At 38.2% G+C, this 21,376-nt stretch overlaps 1 protein-coding gene across 1 annotated transcript; it reads left to right on the top strand.

Moving 5' to 3' along the window:
- Nucleotides 1-1,227: 1,227 nt before the first annotated feature.
- ZFAND1 (zinc finger AN1-type containing 1) lies at nt 1,228-20,844 on the top strand. Its single transcript, XM_036742014.1, has 8 exons — nt 1,228-1,440; nt 8,249-8,291; nt 9,877-9,916; nt 12,461-12,588; nt 12,680-12,771; nt 14,997-15,118; nt 16,352-16,507; nt 16,606-20,844. Exons 1-8 carry the CDS (start codon nt 1,386-1,388, stop codon nt 16,774-16,776), a joined length of 807 nt encoding a protein of 268 aa, XP_036597909.1. The 5' UTR covers nt 1,228-1,385; the 3' UTR covers nt 16,777-20,844.
- Nucleotides 20,845-21,376: the final 532 nt, after the last annotated feature.

The raw sequence follows: 21,376 nt of genomic DNA, 5'->3' as shown, positions 1-21,376 counted from the left end.
AAGAGGATTATGATGAGGGTTCCAAAAGCCATTTGAAAGAACTGAAGATGTTTAGCCTTAAAGACTAAACACAAGACTTAAGGCTTAAATGAATTAGAATCAGAAGAAATCATGATCATTTTCCTGAAACACCATAAGGGACCTCAAATTTGAACACCCTTTAATTCTTCCCCTTTGATGTACAGAATAGCTTGAGTTCCCCTGTCTCTGGTCCTCACCTTTCATCCTATTCACATTACTATTATTTGAGGTTTGATGGTTATTTGAGGTTTTGGTTAAAACTGTAATTCTGGTTGCAGGAGAAACAGCTGACAGAAAATGTGAATCATCAAGAAGGTTGGTGCCTTCTTCCTGGGGTTCCTGTCTGCTTCTGAAGGGTCTGTCTCTCTCCTCAAATATTCCTGGACCACTACCGTAGTTACTCCATTCTTTGCTCCTCATTAGCTCACCATCCTGCAAGATCCCATCAGCCTTGGTAGCCCCAACTCATCCCTACACCCGACTAGAGGTCCCTGGGGCCATATACTCCAAACCCTTAAGGAGGAAGCTCTGTTCGAACCTGGCTGCTTTACTTTAGGACTTCCCTAACTTCTCCACCACGCCTCGAGTATCTGCCTGTCTCCTCCCTCTCCCTCCTTTCAGCTTCCTTTTGTGTGTTGTCTCCCCCCATTAGATTATAAGCTCCTTGAGGTCAAGGATTGTAAAACAATCCTAACCCTATTCCTTCCAACTCTGGAATTCCATTTGTCTGCTTCCTAGACAGGACTGCAAACCTTTTAAGGTCGGAGTCTATGTATGCACAGCTGGAGCAGGGGAAGTAGCTTAAATGGCTGATCACAGATTTACAGCTGGACAGGACCACGCAAAGCTACCTAGTCTGTGTCGTTCGTTTTAAGGATGAGGTGGCATTAGAACCCAGGTCCTGGGTCGATCTGACTCTAAAGCCAGTGCTCTTTTTCCTCTGTACCGCAGGTGATGGTCCCCACCCCATTTGTTTGTAGTGAAGGAGGGCAAGGTCCGTAGGTTTCAGGCAGGATGGGTGACACGCAATAAGAGTCCCTTCATGGTATGACGTCAGATTAAAGGCGGGTGCAAACCCAGGCTTCCACAACCCCAACGTCCGCCGGAAGGGGGCGTCCTCCGACAGCGCCAGGCCGTCCCGCACATGCGCATCGCCTAGATTAAGGAGCCACTCCCTTCTACTTCCAACCCCGGAAGCCCGCCCTCCCTTCACCCATTCCCTACCCACCTCCCACAACAATCTCTCAAGTTCTTCCAGCTACGACCGCCGGAAAATGTCACAATCCCAGAGAGCACCGCGCGCCTCAGCACTTCCGGCCTTCCTCTCAGTCCGTTGAGCTTAGCAGGCAGCCTAGAGCACAACGATGGCCGAGTTGGACATTGGAAAGCACTGCCAGGTGGAGCACTGCCGGCAGAAAGGTGATCCGGAAGGGGTTTTAGGAAGCAGCGGACGCCGCCTCTTGGGGACCCAAAGTAGTTGGAAGGGAAGAGAAGGGAGGCGGTCGGAGAGCTAGGAAGGCCGAGCTGGGCGGATGGGGCAGGGCCTCTGGAGAGGGTGGGGCCTGGCCGGAGGGGAGGGGCTAAACAGCCTTGTGGGCGGGACCGTGCCGGAGGTGTGGGGCTAAGCTGCCTTATGGGCGGGGCTGGAGGGGAGGGGACGGGACGCGACGCGACGCTCCGCCTGGGCTCTTGAGACTCCGCGAAGCCTGTGGAGGTGGTCCCCCAAAGCTAATATCGTAGGGCTCCGTACTTCGAAGAAGGCTGCAGGCTTCTTGGAGGCGTGTCAAAGCAAACTGCCCTTGTCCTTACCAGTAGGCGTTTCTCTGTGTAAGCTGACTGCTGGGTTACGTTACGTTGTTCCTATCTTTTCTTCAGTCCGGCCGACATGGGCACCGTGGTGTAGCGAAAAGAACAGTGGCCAGCAAGTTACCATTTTTGGGTTAGGACGCCAGTTGTGACACAGACTAGTTGTTTGAGCTTGGATAAGTCACTTCCTCCCCTCTCTGGGCTTCAGTTTCCACATGTGTAAAGTTGAAGGTTGGCCTGGTGAGGGTCCTTAACCCTATTTGTGTGAGGGACCCCTTCAACAGCCTGGTGGAGCATATGGACTTCTCAGAATCATGATTTAAGTGCATAGAACAAAATACGTAACATTACAAAGGAAACCATTTATATTGAAATACTTTTATCAAAATATGCATATTTTAAAAATTCCATACCTTAGGTTAAGAGTCCTGGGCTAGATGATCTCTAGGGTTCTTCTAAGTCACATTCTTTGTGTCTGTGCATGGGACCTGCTGGACATTTGTAGAGCTTTAGTACTTGGAAGTAGTAGCGCTAGCTTTATGAGACCATGGTTCACAGCATGTGATGAGCAATTTGAATAACAGATACATTGTTGTAGTATATTTATCTATTTTAATAATATCTAGTGTTTCTGTAGTTACTGCTTTAAAGTTTTAAAAAGCACTTTGAAAATACAATTTCATTTTATCTTCACAGCAACCCTGAGAGGTAGGTGCTAATTATCCCCATTTTACAGATGAGGAAATTGAGGCAGACAAGGTTAGGTGACTTGTCCAGGGTTACATAGCTTTATCCCTTTAAAATTACCGTAGCTCAAGCAGCTTTTGGTCTAGAAGAGCTAGTGACCTAAATATGTTACATATTAAAATTTCATCATCACAACACTGCCTGCTGAGGGATAGATTTAGGAGAAGATACACAACTGACTAATGCTGAAGTCTTCCCATTGCATTATAATGAAGAGGGCTAAGTGAAGTGGCATAATGAAAAGTTTTGTTCTAGGAATTAGAACTTGTATTGATCTCAAATGATGGGAGCATCAAAGTTACAAAGAGCTACATGATATTTTTGCAAGCTACAACCCTCCTTTGATCTTTGGGGAAATCACATTTATGAAGAACTAGGTCCCAGGTTTTTTTCCCTGGTTGTAGGCATGTCTATGTCTCTTATTTATTCCATAGGTTAATCTAAAATCTAATCTATAGATTAATCTTAAAGTAACACTGTTTTTGAGTATACCTTTTCCTGTCTTTCCTAGGAGATTCTTCAAAGAATCACAGGATGTTAAAAATGGAAGGGACCTTAGAGATCATGTGGCCCAACCCCCTCATTTTCCAGGTGAGGAATCTGAAGCCTGGAGAAGTGAAGTACCTAAGGTACAGCTAGTAAGTGGGAGAGCTGGGACTATAAATCCAGATCTTTGGAATTTACTGCTCTTTCCACGGTAGCATAGGACCTTTATATCACTTCTCCCTATTTGACATAATGATAACTATTAGCCTACAACTACAGGCAACAATAGCATTTAAATCCAATCTACTCCTGTTCCCATTTCCATTTTACATAAAAACTATTTCACCTAAGTTTTGATTTTGTTCTCTTTATGGGACAGTTCCTTGAAAAAGACTAATTTGGCTAAATATGTGAATATTGATTTCTGTTCATTGATTTTTTGACCACGTGGTAATCAGTACTCTACTTTTTAATCTGTTGACTACACTGTAGGATGAGGTCCTTTTTTGGGTAAATTTCTTTATTTCACAGTTACATACAAAATGAGAAAAAAGACCATTGCCATATACACAGCAGACCATAAGAGAAGATTTAGTATAAAACAATAAATTTCCATTTTAAGAAACCCATATAATAAATATTACACATTGTTTTCAAACTTGCCCAGCTTTTCTTTGCTTCCTTGTCAGTTTTCTTTTGTTCTCTACTGTGCACTTTTTACTTTATTTTTTTCCCTTCCCTTCTCCCCCCACCCTAAAGAAGGCTACAATTAAGCGTGGAGGTGTGTGTGTGTGTGTGTACACACACACATAAATATCTATTAACACATAGGCACATATACATTCATACACATATATGTAAGACCATACTATGCTTATTTCCTCCTATCATCTATTTCTCTGAAGGTGGATAGCATCTTCCTTCATGAGTCTAAGTCTTTTCATGTTTTTCTAAATCAACCAGCTCATCATTTCCTACACTACAGCAATATTCCTTTCTGGATTCAAATATTATCTTCATTCATAGGATTTTTGAGATTAATTTAGGTATTTATAATAGTCAATATTATTATAATAATAATGACTTGGTTACTCAAAGTTCTTTTTAAAACAATACTGCTTTACTGTATACAGTGTTATCTTCATTCTGCTCGTCTTGCTATTCATTATTTTGTAAATGTCCCTCCATGCTTTTCTAAAATCATTGAGCTCATCATTTCTTATGGCATGAACCTATACCACAATTTGTTTAGCCATTAATTGACAGGATCCTCATAATTTCCAGTTCTTTGCCAACACAAACAGCTGCTATAAATATTTTTGAGTATGTAGATTCTTTTCCATTTTCCCTGATCCTCTTGGGAAACAAACCTGATGGTGGTATGGCTGGGTGAGAGGGTATCGGCAGTTTAATAACTCTTTGAGCATAATTCCAACTCTCTCTCCAAATAGTTGGATCAGCTCACAGATTCAACAACAGTGAGTTAAGGTGCCAGTTTTTCTACATCCTTTCCAACATTTGTCACTTTCCCCTTCTATCATTTTGGTTAGTCTGATAGGTATAATATGATATCTCAAAGTTGTTTTAATTTGCATTTCTCTAATCAGTAATGATTTAGACCATTTTTTCATATGACTATAAATTATTTTGATTTCTTCATTGGAAAACTGCCTGTTCATATCCTTTCACCATTTATCATTCGGGGAATGACTCACATTTTTATAGATTTATCAAAGTTCTTTATGTATTTGAGATATGAGACCTTTATCTGAGGAACTGTCTATAAATATTTTTTCCCAGTTTTCTGCTTTCCTCCTGATCTTGGCTACATTGGTTTTATTTGTACAAAAGCTTTTAATTTAATATAATCAAAATTATCCATTTTACATCTCTCAACACTCTATCTCTTGTTTGTTCATAAATTGTTCACCTATCCATTAGTCTGATAAGTAATATGCTCCATGTTCTTCAAATTTTCTTGTAATATCTCTTTTTATATCTGGGTCATGTATCCATTATGACCTTTTCTTGGTAAATGGTGTAAGATGTTGGTCTGTGCCCAATTTCTGCCATACTGCTTTCCAACTTTCCCAACAATTTATTTCAGTTAATGAGTTCCTATCCCAAAAGCTTAAGTCTTTACACTTGTCAAACACTGGCTAACTATATCCATTTGCTGCTTTAGATCATATGTCTACTGTGTTTCACTGAGCTACCTTTCTGTTTCCTAGTACCAGATAGTTTTGATAATTACTGCCTTATAATTTAGTTTAAGATCTGGTACTGCTAAACCTTCTTCCTTTACATTTTTTTCATTAGTTCCTTTGATATTCTTGACCTTTTGATGTTCTAGATGAATTTTGTTATTTTTTCTAGCTCCGTTGAATAATTTTTTTTGGTAATTTAATTAGGATGACATTAAATTTATAGATTAATTTTGTAAAATTGTCATTTTTACTATATTGGCCCTGCCTACCTGGATGAAGTCCTTTCAAATAAGTTGTAACTTATTCTGCTTCTCAAATGAAGTACAGAAGTACATTCCTTTTGTGAATATATCCGAAATTATTTGTCATAATCCTAATTAAATATGAGGCACAGGAAAAGTATTTAAAGGAATTACATCATTAATTGTCCATTGCATAATCTCGGAATAGACACTTGTATGGAATTACAAAACTTCACCTCATATCTCAGATCATGAAGTAGTTCTCAGTGTCAAGAAAAGGTGTAATATGTGTCTAAAATATATGTCTAAGAATCAGCTCTATAGACTGCCCATCCAGCTACATATCATCGTCTGACAATAGGCAGAGAAGCATGGCTGCTTCGGGGCCCTGCCATTCTCCTTACTAGGAGCCAAAGTGGGATCAAAGTTTTCATTGTTTTTGCTTGTAAGAGTGATTATCCCAGCCTCTGCCCTATTGAGGGACAGAATCTGAAGCCCTTCTTGCTTAGAATCTTCTGTCCTGGAACCAACAACGTCACCCAGCAGCTATACCAACTAACTTTAGCCACCACAGCAGTATCAGAGCCTTGTATTACAACTCCTAGCTCAGGCAGGTGTGGGCCTTTGTTGACTCCGGTGTTCTTGTCCTTTACCTGCTTCTCTCTGGACTCTCCATCGCTGTACTTGCTGAGATGGTGAGGCTTCTGCACTCAACCTGATGAACTGTATTTGGAGGCTTATTTGCCCTTTAATCTACTGCCTGGTTTACAGGCTGATTCCACCCTCACGAGGCAAGCCAGGGGCATCTCTTGTCCTTATCCAGGTCCCATGGTCACTATAGTTCCTTCTTCACTCTTTATAAGGAGAGAGCAGATAGATGGCAGCCTCAGACATCATGGATTTCATGGATATGGAAGCCCCAGTCAACTGGCACTGCCCCTGTCCTATGACTAGCAAATTTTTACTTCTTCCTCATCTATCAGCCAAGGCAAGCCCTACTCTTCCTCTGCCACTCCACTCTTTCATCTCCAGATCTGCCTTTAATATTCTTCACTCTCCTTACATTGTACCCTTTGGAACATCTATCAGTTAAAATATTTCCTGTATCCTAACCACCTCTTTTCACATTCTTTCCATCTGCTTGCACTCATGGAAAACTGGCTCCCTCTAGAGGGCACTGCATTCCTGACCTATCCTTTCCAGTGCTGAATATATATATATATATGTTTTCCTTTTCCCCCCACACTGAACCTGAAATAGATATACTCCCTGTTCCTCATTGCCATTTCTAGACTGTTTCCTACCGCCATCATTTAGCAACATTTCATTTGAGGTTTACTTCATCTCTCTCAATGGTATTATCAATTTAATTGTCATCTAGAGGCCTTCAGATTTTTCTCTTTGTTTAAATTGCATGCCATATCTTTTCATTTCCATTTTTATAATTTTTTATGATTATACGTTTGTAGTTTTGACCTTTGCTGCAGCAAGTTGATACTGTTTCTCTACCTGATAGCTCATTAAGAAATTACTACCAATCTTAGAAATCAGTTCCCTAAGAAAAAATCCATTTTTCTTTTTGTGATGTTATGTGGTACCTATTCCTTTCATGAAGGTATTCATGAAACAAATCAGTTAGCATTTATTAATCACCTACTATATTGTAGGCATTGTACTAGGTGATAGGGATACAGGGAAAGTAAAAAAAAGTCCCTACGTTCAAAAAGCTCACGGTCTCATGTGGGAGACAACATGAAAATAACTATGTCCAAACATGGCATATAAAAATAAGTTGAAGATAATTTCAGAGGAAAGGCCCTAAGGATATGGATGACTGGGAAAGGCTTCTTACAGAAAATAGGACTTTAGCTGAGGTTTCTAGGAAGCCAGGAGAGGGAGATGAGGGAGAGACTTCCAAGTAGTCTCTAAACTCTTGGCCTCTTGTTTCTTAGTGTTGTGCTACTTGATAAAATATGTTTGATGATACTTTTTGTAATTTTGCCAAGAATAAAAGTTAAGAATCCTGACCTATAACTTGCAGACTCTGTGCTCATCACTTTTTCTCTTCTAATCTTGGAAAGGTTACTGTTTGTTTTCAGTCCAAAGGCTATTTCCCTTGGCAGAGAAAAAAGAAGAGTCAAGTAGTTCATCCTTGTCTCTAGTGTGCTAATCATCTCAGCCTACAAAACAGCAGTCCTAGCCCTTCACTAGCTCTCTTTTCCCTAATGTAGCTCAAAACAAAACAAAAAAGCTTTTTATTATCCTTAGCAATTCTCCTCATCTGCCACTCATACTGAGCTTCAGCATTCCTAGTGCCATTCCCCATGGACTAGGCCATGCTTTTGTGTTCTGTCTCTTACCTGCCCTTGCTTTAACTTTTTCAGATTTTTTCTCCCTCTACATCTTAGTTTATCATAACAGTGTCTCTGTGAAGTGTGTAAGAGATCCATAATTATTATTTCCATTTTATAATTGAGGCTTGTAGTATTTTATTGAATATAAAGAAAAGCAGATCAGGAAATAAAACTTAGAACATCTGACTTCTCATTCATCCTTCTTAGCACAAAAGACACTTAATTCCTAATAGTTCCAATTCCATTATCCTCCTCTCACAGTTTCATATGATTGTGTTATATGTGGCATGGTGTACCTGCAAAGAAATAGTACTTTTAAAAAAGTTTTCTTAAGAAAAAGTAAAATCACATTCTGAGAAGTAAATATCTTTTGTTTTAATTTTAGATTTTCTTCCGTTTGTGTGTGATGGCTGTTCAGGAATATTCTGGTAAGGCATATTAGCAATATTGTATATAAAATGGAGTATTAGTATCAAGGTCTCTACCAGGCTATTTCTTATGGAGAAAATGGAGACGATTCTTGTTTTATACACTAGTTATACTCTGTGGCTATTATTTAATATTTATTAGACTATTCACTGGAATAAAACTTACTCATGGATGTGTACAACACATTAAAATTCCTTGTCCTCCACATACGAGGTTAAAACACTGGTTAAATGTGTGAATTGCAGTCACACACAGAGTCAGTGATAATTAATAGTCCTTACATTGTACAGGACAGATAGCCAAAGATGGGCAGTTTGTGATGATTGCTTATTAAGATCAAAACAAAACCTGGAGTATCTAATCTCTCAAGTGGTATCAAGAACATATTTTGGGGTACAAATTGACTGAATATTTTGGAAAATATTTTCCAGTTACGTTGTCACATTATGTAGCATTTAATAATACTGAGTAAGACCTTGAAAGAACTTAGTTTTCAGGAAATTCAGAAAGGATTATTAGAAAGCAAAAACCAATTTGGTGGACAAACTGTTTACTGATGAAATTTCCTTAATCTGAGATTGGCATCAGTATATAAGTAGCATACCTTGGCAAATGCTTTAGTAACTAGTGAGTTTGATATTCTTCTATCAGTGCTCTTTGCAGAATGACAGGAGTTAGAAGCTTTCTGATAACTGTAAACCATTCTTACCTATTGAGTGGTATGAATGTTCTTTTACCCCCATGCAACTTTCTCTCTGTGATTATATTTTAGATTTTTGGATCAAAGTATTAAAATGTAAAGCAGAGTATGTGCTAGTGGAACCAATACAAGAGGATATTTACAAAGTTCAGACTCCCAAAGTAAAATACTGTAAGGCATAAAGCTAAAAAGTGACATTCAGTGGTCAGTTTTTGCTGTTAATATTGAGAGGCATGGTGCTGACTTTGAAGCCTGGAGCATCTGAGGTCAAATCCTGCCTCTAACATGTACTGGCTTTGTGACCCTGGGCAAACCACTTAACCTCTTAATGCTCTCAATAATTCTAAAAGACTAGAAGTTGCAAGGAAGGTACTGGTCTGCATTAGTCAGAGGGTGTTCTGTTTCTTAGTAAAGTCATAGGTCCAGTCCCCAGCCCTGTTAAGGTAGTATTGTTCTCAATTTAAAAATATAGACAAATCAGGAGAATTGGACCTCTATTAACTGACATTTAATTATATAATAGAGAATATATTTCATTTAGAAAGTTATTATAAATTATGCAATATGAATTATATAATCATCATAGCCCCGAGAATACTATACATCAGAGGTAGCAAACTTGCACCAGCAAAAATCCAAAATGGGGCCAAACCAGATTAAAATATAATTGATAAATGTTTAACAAAATAAATAAAAATACAACATAAATAATGTTCATTTGTGGTTTTCTAAGTCATTATGCAGATGTAAGGAATTGTTTCTATTTGAGTTTGACACTACTTTACATGATAAAAGAGCAAAATGCAAAATATCTAAAAATAATATTGTATTAAATGGTTAAAATTTTGTTTCATTTTCTGATTTTGTTTTGTTTTTGTTTTAAGTCTTGAGCACAGAAGCAGGGAGTCTCATGGCTGTTCTGAGGTATGAATAAGTATGTTAACTCTTTTCCCATAATCATTTAAAAACATTCTTTTGTGTTTCTATTTAAGGTATGATTATCACTGTCTTTCTCTTTTATAAAGAGGCTGAGTAATAGAAATTAGGAATTGTAGTTTCTTTTTTTCCCTAACACCAGATAAAATTTGGCCAGATAAAGAAATATGTGAAAAACTGATTTTCTCACCCATTTATTTTTTTTTGCACTGAGGTTCATTTTAAGAAAAGTTAATCGTTCATATGTTGGCATGTACATAGTTTTTTTTTTTTGTGGTTGTGCTTTTTATGCATGTACAAATTAAGGAGTCAAACCTTGAAATTATAGGATCAAAGTTGGAAAGAACCTTAGATACCATCTAGTGAAACCCATCATTTTCAGATGAGGAAACTGAGGCTTAGGTGACTTGACTTAGCCAAGGTCACATAGTGGCAGAGTTGATCAGAACCCAGGTCATCAGACTTTCTTCAGGACCATGCTGCATGTCTACTTAAAGATTTGGGCCCTCTGTTTACCTTTGACAAGGTCCACAGTGAAGCAAATGGCTTTTTATTGACCCTGATCTATACAGATTTATTTTTTTTCACTGGAGCCCAACAGCAGGATACTGTGAGAAAGTACACATAAGTAAATTTTTAGAAACTGATTTAGTCTTTGTATAGCACAATATGAAAACAGATAAACAATGACAAATAAAATTTTTGATCTGGATATTCTGTGTGTATATAATACCACATGAGTACAGATTTTAGAAACATCCATATATTTGATTGAGGTTTTCACTGTATAATCTGTCTCTCAACAGATATATATTGAGGCCTTCTATGTACAAAACAGCATGCTAGATGTTCTGGGCAGTACCAAAAAGTCTAAGGTTTTAGTTCTTACCTGCAAGAAACTTATAGTCTAGTGGAGAAGAAAAGACAAGTTCTTTTTCATAAGAGGAAACAGCAACAGTGTAGGCAGATGAGGGATCCCACAGACTCAAGGACCTGACACAGGATTCTTTCAGGTCCACTGGAGGAAAAGCAGAACAGGATGTCCAGAACAAGGTGACTGAGTTAGTATGTATTATGTACATACCAAAAAAAACTGTAAGAAGACAAAACACTTTCACAAATGCTAAGTGAATGGTATAGCCAGCAAAATCCTATATGAATAAGTGTTTTTCTTTGAATGTGTAGCATTATTTAGACAGTAAAGGTGCAACAATATGTATCACATATGGACTTCATTTATATAAAATAAAGGATAGATAGGTCAAAATTTGACCCTTAAAAGTTTAGGGGTAGCTCTTTCTATGGAATATAAGCATTAGCTCATTTACTGCAGTCACGAAGTTTTCACAGGAATGATATTCATTTAGAATTTTAAAACATTTTAAAAATAAAAATAAAACATCACTTTATTAAATACATTTAAGAGTATTCAATGTGGGAAGAATACAATTCATATATATTTCCTAAGCAGCTTATAAATCATTCCATGTTGATCTGTTTTCCCTCACATAACTTAATATCTATAACTATAGACTCTGTGAATCCAAATATTCAGTAATGAAAGCAGCATATATGTTGGTAGAACCACCATGGAAGAATGTTAAGAAGTCCAGAGCACAAGGTGGAAGCATTGAGATGGAAAAAGGCTCTTTGGTTATTCACTTTTTCAGCCAGTGTTTTCCTGAATTCGTTTTAGAGACCTGACCAGTTGCCTAGTTTTGAGCCAGGGCAGGAGGGTGCTTCTTGTGTCTTATAACCCCTTGTATTTCTATGACGGGATAGCCTAATATATAGGATGTTATATTAAGTTCATTATACAATGTAGTAGAGTTTTATAGTGGTCTTTTAATTTTTTATGTTTCATATAATTATGTAATCTTTAAAAAATTATGTAATTAAAAAAAATAGACACTAGGTTTAATCTGGGTGGAGGAGAACAAACCAGTATAGCTAATTTCTTATTTGGTGTTCCTATTTTTGAGACTGAAGGGATATCATCTGACCATAATCTTTGAATCCCTTGGGAGTAGCTCCCAATGAGTGAGTATATCACAAAACAAAAGAGAAGGTAATATAAAATTGAACTGAATATTTTGTTTAGCTTCATTATTGTATATATACATATACAGTAGCTGGTTATCATATACTTATTTTAGTTTTTGTTGAGAGAACTTGAAAAAGTTTGGTGTACCAAGCTAGTTAGTCATTCATTACACAAACATGTATGGAGTGTCTCTTCAAAAACATTCTCCTGGTTGCTTCGATTTAGTAGAAGTTTATTAAGCATCTGTTGGGTGTGCAGTAATTTAGCTTATTAGATCTAAAAAGATATAGTATCTGCCTTCCAAGAACTGAAATCTAAAATGTGAAATAAGCATACAGGTATAATGCTGACAAAAAGACATTTATGAAAATAATAAAGCCATTGCTCTAATTAATGCAGTATTAAAATTATTTCTTCAAAATAGATTTAAAGTCTAATTTCCTATCATTGTGAATTACAAGGACATTTTTCCCTCTCTGTATTTCTAGGTGAACATAAAAAGTGAGAAATTAAAGACCGATGACCATTCATCTTACCCATGTTCGTACAAGGACTGCAATGAAAGAGAGCTTGTGCCAGTGTTATGTCCCTTCTGTGAGAAGAATTTTTGCCTGAGGTGATGATTGGACCATTCAAAGATTGTAGGTATTTTTAGATTCTGTGCAAGTTTGTGAACCAACCAGTGTCTACTCTTCTGTTCTGTGTAGACACCGGCACCAGTCAGACCATGAATGTGAAAAACTGGAAGTTCCTCAGGCTCGGATGGCTGCCACACAGCAGCTTGTTAAAGATATCATAGGTAAGGTCTAAAGTATTTGGTTATGCCAATTTCATTTACTTTGTACACTCTGCTAGTTCCAAAGCTCTTGCCTGCTTCCTGAACCTGCTCACAGTTAGTCAAAAAACTTTTGTTAAGCACTGGCAGAAAAGCAGAAACATGGTTCATACTGTCATGGAGCTAACATTCTAGTGTGGAAAACAGCATGAAAATAAATTAGGTATAAACAGGATATACATTATAAGTGGAAGATGATTTCAGGAGGAGAGGGACTGGGGAAGGCCTGCTGCCGAAGGTGGAATTTGAGCCAAGTCTTGTACAAAGGAAGCCAGGAGGCAGAGATGAAGAGGGAGAGAGCTCTAGGCATAGGGGAACCCAGTGAAAATGTACTGAGTTGGGAAATGAAGTGTCTTGTTTAAGGAACAGCAAGGAGATGGGGGGGAGGGTGTAGGAAGACTAGAAAGTGGGAAGGGACTAGGTCATGGAAGGCTTTACAAGCCAGAGGTGTTTGTATCTGATCCTAGAGGTACTAGGGAGCTTCTAGAGTTTACTGAATAGGTGATGCACACGTGTGCTTTATGAGGATAACTGGCATCTGAATGGAGGATGAACTAGAGTGCAGAGACAGGAGGCAGGGGGACCAACCAGCCTGCTATTTTAGTAATCCAAGTGGGAAGTGGTAAGAGCTTACTACACAAGGGTAACAGCTGTGTCATAGGAGAGAAGGGGGTATATATGAGAGATTTGGCTCAAATGCCACCTGCCTGAGCCCTTTCCTGGTCATTTCATTTGCTAGTACCTTTCCTTTGAGGTTGCTTGTATCGTTTTTATATATACCTATATATGTGCATGACTCCAGCTATAATGGGAGCTTCCTGTTAAGCTGTCTTTTTTGTATCCCCATCATCTAGTGAAATACCTGGCACTTAGTGGGTGCTTAATTAAATGCTTGTTGATTTATGGGTGCTTCCTAGAAGTGGGACTTCTGTTACCCTTCATGAGCCGCTAAGTCTGGTTAAAATTTCACAGTCACAGAATTTGAGAGTTGGCAGGATCTCAGTGTATTAGATGGCTGCTGAAGTTCCTTACAGCTCTCAAGTCATGTTAAATGGGGCTTAGAGATGGTATTGTGGAAAAAGACCGGATTTAGAATCAGAAAACCAGGCTTCAAATCCCAGCTCTGCCATTTAGGTCCTGTGTGACCTTGGGTAAGTCATTTAGCCTCCAAGAGCCTCATTTCTTCATTGCTGAAATGAGAGGGTTAGAATAGATGACCTTTGAGGTTTGTCCCAGTTCTAAACATATAATCATGTCATCTATATTTTGGGATGCCATTCTGAAGACCATAGAACCCTGACTCACCAGATGCCTTCTAGAATCTATTGCTCAGAAATGGAAGTAGGTGAGAAGTATGGATGAGTCAATGTAACCTGTCCTTGAGGATAATGATGATGATAATCATCATAATAGTTAGCATTTACATTGTGCTTTAAAGTTTGCAAAACACTTTAAAAATATTATTTCATTTTACCTTCACAATAATCCTGGGAGGTAAGTGCTATTATTATGTCCATTTTTCAGGTGAGGAAACTGAGACAAAGTGAGGTTAAGTGATGGACCCAAGGTCACACAGCTAATAAGTGTCTGAGGCCATATTTGAACTCGGGTCTTCCTGACTCCAGGTCTAGAACTTTATATATACTGCAAAGGCATAGTATATATTTTCTTTGTTCATTAAGTAAAGTATGTATTTTTTTTATATTTCTCATTTTGCTGAAAATGGATCATACTTTTTAGAAATGAAAAAAGACACATTAGGGTTCGTTCAGCCCCCTCATTTTATGAGTAAGGAAACTGAGACTCAAAGAGATCAAGTAATTTTCCCAAAAGCAGATGGGCAGTAAATTAGTCAAGTCAGAGTTTGAACCCCGTTCCTAAGGCTCCAAATCCATTGGACTTGCCACTATAGGAGATTATGCAGAAATGCAAAGTCTCTGCTTTTTACAAACTCTCCAGTTATTCTTGGGCAAGAGAGAGAAGACTTCAGTAGAAATTTTCTTCAGTGTTGGGTTAATGGCCTCACCACCTTGCCCAGTAAGTGCAGAATCTTTATTCTTTAAAAAGGTATTATGGACTGTATTTGTGGATGGTTCTTAGTTTTTTAATTTATCATTAAGCACTTGTAATGAAACTAGAAAATGTAGCCTATGATAATTTCATCAGGGGCCAATTTTCCTGTTTTTCAGATTCTAAGAAAGGAACAGCAGTGAGCAAAGGTCGCAGAGGTGCAAAGAACAGCGAAACTGCAGCAAAAGTTGCACTGATGAAATTAAAAATGCATGCTGATGGAGATAAATCTTTGCCACAGGTTGGGCTTAGGTGTTTTAAAAATGCGTGTTACTCCGTTATAGCAAATCTTTTAATCTTATTAAACTTCAATGCTGTGTGTGTGTATGTGTGTGTGTGTGTGTGTGTGTGTGTGTGTACATATGTGTGTGGGCAATGAAGGGAGAAGGTGTTCATATTTAACCACATTGGAATTTTAATTTATCTGTTGTTTAAACTAAATGGTCCCATTTCTAGGACTTGGAACTTCTTTGTTAAATGGATTTTTGTTGTAGCAGTAATTAATTATATATATAGACGTTTCTTTAATGTAAAGTTGTTTTCTTTTTAATCTAAGTTGAATTATCTAGCAGTATGATTAGAAGTCATGAGACCTGGGTTCCATTTGTAATACCTACTGTAGATGAAGGAGCCAGCAGGGGTGTATAGGTGGCCTGGGAATCAAGAGTTTGAGTCTGAGGGGCAGCTAGGTGGTGCAGTGAGTAAAGCACTGGCCCTGGAGTCAGGAGGACCAGAGTTCAAATGTAGCTTCAGACGCTTGACACACTGTGTGACCTTGGGCAAATCACTTAACCTCAATTGTTTTGCCTTCCCTCCTCAAAAAAAAAAAAAAGAAAAAAAGTTTGAATCTGAGTTTTGCTCTTAATTCTCTCTATATTTGGGCAGATCATGAAACTTCTCTAGACTTCATTTACCCCACTAAAAAAAGTAGGGGCTGTATTTTGACTTCTAAGGTTCTTTTCAGCACTAATATTCTATGGCTCTCTGTTCTTTCCCTTAGGTGTAGGTACATTCCCACAGAGCTAGTTACAAAATGAATTTTTATAAAGCGAACCCTACTTATGCTCTGATATCCTTTATAGAATCAAAGATGAGTTCTAACATAAATCATTATTCATTGAATGAAATGAAAGTTGTTGGCTTAGATTTTCTTTTTTGCTCTTGCTCTGGAAAGAGAGATGTCACCTTTTTTTTCAGAGTAACTTTAATAAGTCATTAAAAGTCTAGAGGAAAGGCACCTTGATTACCATTATTTCTCTGTTCAACAGTTGATAATCACTAACAAAAACCCATCATAGGTTAATTATCACCTTCCCCTTATCATTTGTATTGGTGTTCACCAAGTTTTTATACTGTCTCTTTTTTCCCCCTCTTCTTGGCTCTAGACCACTATTGCCTCTTACTTAAAAAGAAGGATTCTCTTGGCCAAGAGAAATGCATAATGTGTATTTTTTTTTTAATTTTATTTTTGCAGACAGAAAGAATTTACTTTCAGGTATTCTTACCTAAGGGGAGCAAGGAGAAAAGCAAGCCCATGTTCTTTTGTTGTAAATGGAGTATTGGCAAGGTGGTGGATTTTGCAGCTTCGTTGGCCAACCTTAAAAATGAGAACAACAAAGCAACGGCCAAGGTAGTATTAACTAATTTGTAGTAATTGTCGTGTGAAAATTGGTAGATTACTTTCTTCAAAGTGCAATAACTAATTGCAGTCCTGTTGTCTTTTTACAGAAATTAAGATTGTGTAATATTGCAACAGGAGAAGCCTTACCTTCAGATCAGTCTTTGGACATATGGATTACTAAAGAAGATTGCCCTTTATATAATGGTGGAAATATTATCTTAGAATATCTTAATAATGAAGATCAATTTTTGGAAAATGCTGATTCTTACTTAAAGTAGCCATGCAAGGACAACCCACAATCATTAGGAAAACAATACATTTTGAAATTAATTTATTAAATATTAACACTATATACTCTTCAAAGAAAGGTGCTTTTAAACTTAGTTCCACTGTCACAATGATACATTGTTTAATGAGTTTTTATATAAACTTTTTTAATTATGCTGAAAATTATGATGAAAGTAAATTTGGGCTGAAAACCAAGTATCACCAAATTCAGGTTTTAAGCATCACTGTATACATGTACACAGAGATAGCACATAGGTCACGTTCTGTGGTGGATAGTAGTTCTTTGTCTAAAACTTCATCACAAGAAGTGATAATAAAAGACATAGGAATAATAGTAATAACTGTTTGAAAGTTTGCAAAGTGCTTTAAGATATATTACTTCATTTGAGCCTTATTATAGCCCTGTTGGGTCAGGCTGGGGGTGGTAGGAATGCCAAATATTGGGGGTAGGGAAGATGTTCCTGTACGAAATCATCACTAAATATTAAATTTCAATGTGCCAGAAACTGAATGACAATAGTCTTGAAGGAGGGAAGGGGGTTGTGGGATAAGGTTAAAGGCTGGGAAGAGAAGAGGTAGGAATTACAATTTAGTATTCCAAGAGGAGAGGGAACAGAAGGGAAAGGTATAGAGGAAGAGAACCTTCCAATATTTAAATCTGTGCTAAGACAGAGGTTGGGTTTCAGAAGAAATTTGTGACAAGAGCTTAATAGTTTTTATTAAATTCAATGTAAAAAGATTGATTTATCAAAAATCTGCTTTTACATGCACATTCCTTGATGTACCTACCTGTTTCCAAAAAGCTAGGCATTTAGTCAAAAGAACACTGGTATGAAAATGTGTCCACTTCAGCACTCGAGTAATTGCTATCTCTGCAACCTTGGGCAAATTATTCAGTCATGAGATTCATTTTTCTCATCTATAAAATGGGATTGCCCTCTGCCCCGTACCATTTTAAGGATCCAGTGAAATAGTAGAAAGAGTTATTTTTAACACAGAATGTTGCATAAGCTGAGGCTACATGGTACAGGGGATGGTGAGCCAGGCTTGGATTCAGGAAGCACAGATGCCTCACTACCAAGCCATGTGGTCTTAGAGGATTATTTACTTGTAGGTCTTACTTTACTAATTTTTAGAATGAGGAGATTGAACCAAATGATCCCTTAGCCCTGTTTCCAGCTCTAGCACTTTAAAGGCAACATTAGCACTATCTATGGCAGCTTTAGTACAATGCCCCAGGTGGTTATGAGGTCATCTTGTTGGGGAAGAGGAAGATTATTCATTTTATTTCCCAAACTCTTTGCAACCAAGTCATCCTGAAGGATTTAATGAGATGTGTACGTTCAGGGACAACAGTCAAACACAATCTCGAAGGGACCTCAGTTTATCTCATGCAGTTCATACTCCAATAGAAATCCTTTCTACAATATCGGTTCAATTCAGCAAACATTGTGCCAGGAATAGTGCTTAGTGCTGCGGCAACAAATACAAAAATAAAACAGTTCAAGTCCTTTTAAGGATCTTAGAAGGCAGGTTTTTTTGAAAATCAAATAAAGCATCAGAGGGTTTTTACAGTGGTCATTGACTGAGCTTTGATGCTTACTTCTTCCTCAGCACCTTCAGTTGCTTCTCCCCTGGTGACTAGAGGATAGAGCAGTGAGTTCCCAAGACCTTGCTTTATAATGGACTCAGACTTTTCCATGTAGCATCCTTTTCTACCAGCTGCTCTTAGTTTGATTTTAACTCAATGGACCTCATATCCCAGCACCAGGTACCTGCTTGTGGACCCCTTCCTCTCCCTTCCTTTTGAGCTGCTTTTTGTGTATTGTTTTCCTCTATTAGATTATAAGCTCCTCAAGTTCAGGGACTATCTTATTAGTATACCCAGTGCTTAGGATGGTGCTTAGCACATACAGCAGTCACTTAATAAATGTATATTAACTATTGAGTTACCTGTCAGTAATAGTATTCAAATGTAGGTTGAATGTCCACTTGTCAAAAGCAGATGGAATTAACGCGTTCAGTAGAGTTTGAACCAGACAGCTTCGCCCAAGACCACAAAGCCAGGTTGTAGCAGTGCCCAATCTGCAACATCAGACAACAAAGCTTCCTAGAAAATATACTGACAACGTGGATGCACTGAGAATTCTAGGCTTGCAATGCACGAGAGATAAATGCACATCCATATGCCACTGGTAAATACACTGCTGCTTTGTCTACCTTTTAAGCAACCCGACAAATAGCATGTCAATTATGTGATGAAAGATATAAACCAATTTTTTGGATTTAAACCACAGGGTGTAATGATTATGTGGTGAAATGCAGTATGTCCTTTCTCCCAAAGAACTCAGTTTATTTGGGAAAGGGTTAGCTAGCTTATGAAGACTATCATAAATTTAGAGGTATAGGCTATGAATGTTATAGGAGTTCAGAGAGGAAAACCAATGGAACCTGAAGTTGTTGGGAAGTCTTTATGTAGGATAGGGGACTTCAGCTGGTCCCTGAAAGGAATCAAGGTCAGAGGAACTATGAACGAAAGTATAGAGCCAGGATTGAGTGTATGGTATTTGTAAGTGAGGGGATCAGCTTAGAGGGTGCAAAGTAGGGGAGATAACATTCAGAAGTTAAATGATCCCTTCACTCGAGAAGATGAGGGAGAATTCATAGGTAATTGATAGCGCCTCTAAAGGAGGTCTCCCATCTCCTTCATTTAGCTCTATCTGCTAATTCCAGTCTGGTACATTTGTAGGAAGCACCATTGCCCTTTATCTACTTGAGTATAAAACTTCAGAGCCCCTGATATCTGTGCCTCATTTGAGAGCTAAGCTACTGTCTCAGTGAAGTTGACCTTGGGGAGGAGTTGCTGGGCAGCTTCCTTATGAGTCAGAGGGACCCAGAGAGCTGGCAGCAGGAAGACTTGAGTTCAGATCCAACCTTAGATACTTAATAGCTGTCTAACCCTGAGTAAGTTATTTAACCTCTGTTGCCTCAGTTTCCTCAATTATCAAATGGGGATGATGATAATAGCACCTACCTCCCAGGACTGTGAGGATCATATGAGATAATATTTGGAAAGCACTTAGAGTGCTCGGCACGGAGTAGGCACTATGTAAATGCTTGTTCCTCCTTCCCACATGTTCTAAGACTGCAATTTGTGGCTTTTGTCTCTGTCATAAACTAGCAAATCGATTTGGGGCAAATCACAACTCTTAAGCTTCTGTTTTCTCATCTAGAAAATGAGATTGGGCTAAATGACCTTTAAAACCTTATACTCAAAAATTTCATGATTCTGCTGCTGTCATTGTGTGGAAAATGTACATAAATTTGGGGGAGCTTCATTCCAGAAATTTGTAAATAAGATTTGCTGCATATGCCTTTAAAAAAAAATTTATTTTGAAGGTGAGCAGGAAGGGCCTACTGGAAGAAAGTGTAGGACCCACTGGAGTTTTCAGAATATTCAGCATTAGACTTTAGAAAGAAGCAGGCTTTAGATCAGTGTCTGAAATCAGCTTATTCCTTGAGAATCACTTCTTAACGCAGAATCTCAGAACCACTGGTGGTCTGAGATAAAATTTTGCTCGTTTTGCCTCTATCCAGAGTTTCCCCTGGCTTGCATCTAGACTTCTACAACAAACAAGAAAGGCTGGCAGCTTCCAGCTTCCTAACTGATACAGTGGATAGTGCACCAGACTTGGAATCAGGAAGACCTGAATTCAAATCTTGTTACAGACACCATCTATGTGACCCTGTGCCTCAGTTTCCTCACCAATAAAATGAGTTGGACTTGATGTCCCTCGTGCTCTCCCTACTCTACCTCCTGGCTTCCTTCAATACCCAGTTAAAGTCCCATCTTCTGCAAGAAGCCTTTCCCAGATCTTAATATCTTCCTTTTGATCTATCCTGCACCTATCTTGTTTGTACATAATTGTTTGCATGTTATCTCTTTGTTAGACTGTGAGCTCCTTGAGAGCAGAACTATCTGACTTTTCTATTTGCATCTCCAGTGCTCAAAACAGTGTCTGGCACATTGTAGGTGCTTATTAAATGCTAGATAATTGACTGATTGACTTTGCATCTCTTTTAGCTCTAAATCTATGGTCCTATGATCCCAAGTGACCATTCAGCCTAACAACTGAATATTGAATAAATGGTCAAAACAACTATCTATCCTCAATTGGGCCTCTACTTTCCCCGAGGACTTAAACAATGCTTTAGACCTATACTACTGCCTTAGGGTTGAGAACACCCAAAAAAACAATGCGAAAGTAGTTAGGGTTGATAGAGAACCAAGTGACCCGCCCTTACTCTGATTATCCAGCTATTTCTTTCCACATATTAATACCCTATGGTTGAGATAGTCTCTAAAAAGAGAAAGCAGTCAATTATGAGAACATCAAGCAAGCTTCCCAGTCTCCTAGATGAGCACAACTTCTCCTAGCATACCCAGGTTACCTGTTCAGTCTTCCAAACTCGTGGCACTTTCTTGGGGTTAAAGATAATTTGTGATCCTCACAACAAACTTAGGAGGTGGGTTCTAAAAGTATTATTATCCCCTGTTTACAGATAAGACTTAGAAAGGGTATGTGCCTT

The sequence above is a fragment of the Trichosurus vulpecula genome, chromosome 1 (assembly GCF_011100635.1).
Source record: "Trichosurus vulpecula isolate mTriVul1 chromosome 1, mTriVul1.pri, whole genome shotgun sequence".
In the NCBI taxonomy this organism is placed as follows: Eukaryota; Metazoa; Chordata; class Mammalia; order Diprotodontia; family Phalangeridae; genus Trichosurus; species Trichosurus vulpecula.
This window is presented reverse-complemented; position numbering and strand designations above follow the sequence as displayed.

Bases quoted from the DNA above. Each gene is read 5' to 3' on its own strand.
- ZFAND1 (XM_036742014.1), top strand. From the start codon at position 1,386: ATGGCCGAGTTGGACATTGGAAAGCACTGCCAGGTGGAGCACTGCCGG. The intron at 1,441-8,248 runs GTGATCCGGAAG...TTTTAATTTTAG, and splicing joins GGAGCACTGCCGGCAGAAAG to ATTTTCTTCCGTTTGTGTGT. The intron at 8,292-9,876 runs GTAAGGCATATT...TTTTGTTTTAAG, and splicing joins GGCTGTTCAGGAATATTCTG to TCTTGAGCACAGAAGCAGGG.